Source organism: Mycetomoellerius zeteki, unplaced genomic scaffold (genome assembly GCF_001594055.1).
Source record: "Mycetomoellerius zeteki isolate Tzet28-1 unplaced genomic scaffold, Tzet1.0 scaffold583, whole genome shotgun sequence".
NCBI lineage: Eukaryota > Metazoa > Arthropoda > Insecta > Hymenoptera > Formicidae > Mycetomoellerius > Mycetomoellerius zeteki.
In genome coordinates this window covers 150908-156830 of record NW_017257592.1, presented here as the reverse complement: position 1 = coordinate 156830, position 5923 = coordinate 150908, and the positions used below count along the sequence as shown (strand labels likewise).

General features: G+C 28.4%; 1 protein-coding gene across 1 annotated transcript in view; it reads right to left on the bottom strand.

The window, feature by feature from the left end:
* Positions 1-4151: 4151 nt before the first annotated feature.
* LOC108728180 (T-box transcription factor TBX2) overlaps positions 4152-5923 on the bottom strand; it is a 17620-nt gene continuing 15848 nt past the window's right edge. The window contains exons 4-5 of the mRNA XM_018456603.1: positions 5339-5485; positions 4152-4790 (exon numbers count right to left, since the gene is read on the bottom strand). Coding sequence (XP_018312105.1) covers positions 4152-4790; positions 5339-5485 — 786 coding nt within the window. The remainder of the gene's footprint in view (positions 4791-5338; positions 5486-5923) is intronic.

The window sequence follows — 5923 nt, the reverse complement described above, 5'->3', positions numbered from 1 at the left end:
AACTTCAAACTCGGTTTAATTTACTTTATTTTTAGAAAAAAACTTTAATTTTTAGAAAAAGAGATAAAAAGTAAATTAAACCGAGATTAAAGTTAATTTGTATTGGTAAAACTGGGTATGAATAATAAGTAAAACAAAGATATAAGTGTTAAGAAAAAAAGTTCCGTAAAACATGTATAAAATACAGTTTGCGCACGACAGAAATGCAAAAATTAATCATCTACTATTATATTTAATATTTTATCATTATTTGTTTATATTAAAGTGAAATTGATGATAAGGGGGGGGAAGGTATTTTATATCTTTAAATGTAAGTACAAGAACATGTAGAGTTCATTCTTTTTTATTTAATGGTATTAATGATATAAGTGACATTGTGTATAAAAATCATCGAAAGGTAAAAATCTCGAGCATTATTTAAGATATATAATATCTTAAATAATATTTGATTGCGTATCTTCAAAGAGCCGCGTGTATGGTTCTTTGAAAATTCGTGCACATGCTTTCATAAGCAATCGTTGCATAAAATTTAATCGCGACTATTGAATGCGCTCGCTATAAACAGAGATACATATGATATTTTGTTTCTATCACTTTTTTTTAAACAATATTTTGCTCCTTTGTACTTTGTATTGCATTAATCTTGTGAAAAGTTGTATAAAAATATGCGTTGTATAAAAAACCTTTATATGTAAAAATACTTCAATTAGAACATCTTTTACTAATTAAACAACAAACAACTCAATCGTTTGTATTGTACAAGACTAAAATTCTTTGAATATAAACATAGTGTATTGAAATGTCGTATAGCATGTTGTAATATCGTAAAAAATTATCTAATTGTCATCACGAAATATCTCTTTGGTAGTTAATTGTACAATGATAATAATATAATATTATATAATACATGTGCGATAAAACGAGATATTGATTGTAGATGTTTTCCATTTCGGGTGATTCAGATCGACACAATTGTTCTATCTTTGTTACTAACGGAATGTCAAGAAAGATAAAATGATACTTGTATCGACTTGTGTCACCAAATGGAAAACACTCAACAAATAGCAAATATGAATTATTACAGCCGAAGTCGAAGTATGTTTTTATTTCTGCGTCAGAGTTCTTGCACACAAAAGCAATAAGATGTAAGCAGTACACAAATTAACATTTTTTTAATTTCTGTTACTTACATTATTGCTTTATATTCTCTACTGGTTGAGAGAGAGAGAGAGAGAGACCGAATTGCTTACTGCTTACGTCTTACTGCATACATTTTTCTGTATGCCTTTGTCATCAAAATATAGCAAAGGATGCAACAATAAATTGAAGAATCTGTAGCTGTGATAAGAAAACTTATAAAGAGTGAATTAATGTGACAATTAAAATTTTCACTTTGACTTTTTGTTTTCATCGTTTTTTCTTTTTCAATAATCTCTGCATTTTCGGATGTTGTATACCATTGATACGCAGTGAACATCAAATTCTATCATATACGAAAGTGCGGATCGAAAAGAAATAAACAATAAGCATAAACCTTAAGGTTTGCGTTCACTGTCTATTCATTTTTATATACATATTAAACCTAACATTGCTATCACAAGTATATACATATATACATATGCAGACGTGTGCGAGCACGCACACTCTCTTGCATAAATTATATATTTTTACATTATATATTATATTACACAATTTATATATGTAATATAAAATATAAAAGATATATGTGCCATGTGTATGTTATATATATATATTATATTTATATTTATATCACACACATATGTATTTATATGTATAAATAATATATTATATATATAAACATACATAAAAAAACAAATATATGCAATCATTGGCAATTTGCGCTTTTAAAAGAAGAATATATTATGTTTTTGTAGACGAATATACAGAGTGTCCAATAAAGACGATAACAACGCTTAAGGATAGTAATATATTCTTGAGATCATTTTAAGACGAAGATTCTAATATAATGTGATACAAAGCAAAACCAATGCCAACAACATCTTAACGTGCGAATTTTAGGCGCGATATGGTTCGCTAACTTTAAATGCTTATAATTCAAAAACTATTATAGCCTTGATATTTTGCAGGTATTAGGATTTTCGTCTCAAAATAATCTTAGGAATCTACCTAAGGGTGACGAATCGTTTCGAATTTTGAGGAACATTCCGATTTTCGGCTCTCTATAGAGGCGTCTCGAAAGAATGCCATTTATCCTGATTTATCATATAATGTAAATTAACATAAAATTCATTAGCATATTTAAATAACGTTTAAGTCCAGGATCATCCTGATATTTTTTAAATTTTAATATTGATCCCGGAATTGGCTGATTAAGAGTTGGTCATTTTTTACGAGTTATTACGGTCTTTATCGAATATCCAATATATAAATTAGCGAATGTAACTGAGAAAAAGAAGAAATGGAGTGCGATGGTAGAGTGATTGTGCAATAGTTAGAAATTCCGTCTCTTTCTATTTCTTCTTCCATTTTCATTGTATATTATTAAGAATAATTAGAAGAATGAATTTGTTCTACAATAAAATGGCAAATTGCTGTTGGGCGTCTATTTGAAACCTTGTTTTGGATAGCATTTGTAGATGTTCGACCATGCTGACACTTTATATATGTATGTAAGTACGATTGTAAAGTGTTAAATGCGATAAAAATGTCACGTACAGCTATTGCATTTGTAGTGCCGCAAAATTTCGCATCGAAATATATTTGTTATTACAATATATTTATGATAATACTCATGTCAAAGATTTATATCTGTAAGACATATAAAAACGAATATTCGTATTTCTTCAGTGATTTTATATATAAAATCTTAAATTTAATTTCAACTTTATTTATATTATAATCGTAAAATTACAAACTTTTTTACTTTGATCCTTAAATTTGTGACTTTTTAATATCTTGTCAATGTTTTATTTATATATTTACACTTACAAAAGATTGTTTTGCTCATTAAAAATCAATTCCTTTTCATTAACACCATGTAGGAACAATGATGTGTACATATACTTAGCGTACGCATTATATCGCTAAAAACTCACATTAAATTTTTTCACTTCAAATGTGAAATCTTCAATTGTAAAATGAGTTTTAACTCATATTATTAAAACCATTTAAGAGAAAATTACATAATATTTATACTATTTACCCGTGCAACAATCTTTGGTACATAATCACGTAGAAATGTTTATGGATTTTTAAAAAAAATAGCTTAATTAGCATCCTAATTATCTTTAAGTTTCATAAAAGTTATATATTATACATATATACATATATATATTTTAAATTTTATGAGAAATATATGGTATAACAATGATCGCGCGTCATGCTATTTTAAATTTTATACTAATTTTAAGCCATTTCAAATATCCATAAACATTTATACATATATAATGTATGTACTATATATACATATGTACACATTATATGAATGAAGAATAAGACGTGCAAGTAATTATGCAAATAATAAATATAACAATATGAAAATATAATGATATATATATGTATTAGAGTGTTTCAGAGGAACAAAAGTTCTTATTAGAAATCCCAAAATTTTTATAAGTAAGTCGGTTATAATGGTCTATTGATAATATTTTTGTTTTCCTTTGGTTTCAAATGAAAAATGGGCAATTCAAACTGGAAGTCAATTATTTTAAATGGAACATAGTATTTTTTAAATTACATATTCGTAAATAAAAAAAACATTCCATTAAAAGAAAATTGACTTCCAATCCAAAATTTGTTCATTTTTTATTCGGGAACCGAAGGAAAACAAAAATATCATTATTAAAGCGTTATACCTGATTTACTTATAAAAATTTAAAAATTTTTTAAATAAAAATCTCGTTTTTAAATGGGTGGTACGAGTGATCTGGGACACCCTGCAAACATATGTGTGCGTGTGTGTGTGTGTTACTTTGATATTATTTATCTGTCATCTTAAATCTTCAGTCTTAATCAATTATTCGCACGTATAATATTATATATCCATATCATAAAACATTTATTGCAACAAAATCGCGAGATAAACAAAAACAGCGTTCGTCCGCATGTGACACAGCCATGACCGTATTCGAGGAACGAGTTATATCAGGCATTGTTATGTCATTTTATCTTTATCGTTTATTAACCGTACAATAAGGACAGAATGACATAAGAGTGCTGATAGCACGCTCTCCAAACATATTCAATATATAATGACAGTAACAATTACTGAACTGAAACTGGTGGGAATCACGAAGTGCCATATAATTTTGTACATTGTCCGTATACCATGTATTACCATACTGATAATGCAGATAAGGTCGATTATAGTACAATGGCGATATCATTTGACTATGTGATGGTGGTTTCAACCAGGGTCTGTGAAGGTACATCTCGTTTTCGGCATTCATCTCGTTTTCGGCTGTTCTTGGGTTCGCGATGATCGGTTTGAGCGGGTTCATGGCAATTGTCCTAACATCATTGCGTGCGTCGTTGTCCGTGTTACTTTCGATTTCGCGTCTTAGTCTTTTCGGCGATTCCTGCGTCAAGTTCTCCTCCCTACTCACGAGGCTACTCCGTCCGCTTAAGACATGATTCGATTCGGAATCGGAGAAAGAAACGCTGCCTCTCTCATCATCCGCGCGGTTGGAACCCAATTGGGACTGTTGATCAGACTGCTGATATTTGCGCTTGAATCGTGATTGTCCCGACTCGCGAAAACCTTTTGCGAATGGATTATTATTGATCTTCAATTTCGTGATATTTTCGTTCTGTAAAAAGATCGCAAACGCTGCTATTAGACGCAATTGGACACGAAGAAACATGTATTACGATTAGATACTCTACGTTTTACGAAAAAGACAATTTTCAGATGATTTTCAATGCAAAAAAATAATAAAATATATAATAATAATTGATAAAGAAAGAAAAATAAAGACTAAGTATATGTGTAATAATTAAGATATATAATTATAATTAAAAAGTTTGTAATTTTTTATAGTCTTAATTCTTCACGGTCGAACTTCTACGATTCATTTATTTCTCGCAAATGAACGAAGATAAAGTATTTTGTCTTTAATTCTAATAGGCTGGTTTAATACGAGAAACAAAGAATTTTTATTACTTAGAGCAGCTTATAAAATCTCAAAAAAATCTAATCGATTATAATTATACAGATTCAAATGCTTGAAGAATTACGTTAAGCATTTTAGCTCGATATAGGATCACAAAAGATTAAATTATCTAATTATTAAAATGTAAATGTTTCAGAAAAAAATATCGAACATTTTGCTTTTGGATTTTATTTTATAATACTTACTTGATATGCTGTTACAGCAATAAATTCCGTCTCTTCGAAAATGAACGACGCGGCTGGATGAGAAAAAAGCTCACTGTAACTCGTCGCATTGGTACAACGGATTATCCAGATCTTAGGAACGTACTTGTGCATTGATGTTAATATTATCTGTAATATGAATTTTTTCTTAAATTATTAAAAAATATTAGACAATTAAAATAAATAATTAATATAGATAATTAAAAAGCGATTTTCTACCATACATCGTTAAAATTAAAATCAGCAATTTCAGAAGTTCATTGAACCGTTATTAAATTAATTATTAAACTATTATTGAACTATTAATAATCAATATTTTATAAGATATTTTTTCACATATATGTTTTGTTTGAACGATGCGATTTTTCATTAATTAAAAACTATTAAAAACTGGGAATACACGAAGGTTATGAGTCATATTATATAAATGGATTTTACTCTTTAAGAATTTTTAATTTTGAATGTTAAATATGAAAAAAAAATCGCTGTTACACAGTATCTACATCGCGAAAGACGATCCCGAAGGAGAGAAGGAAGAGAAGCACGAAAGAAGAGTCTTTCTGTTAG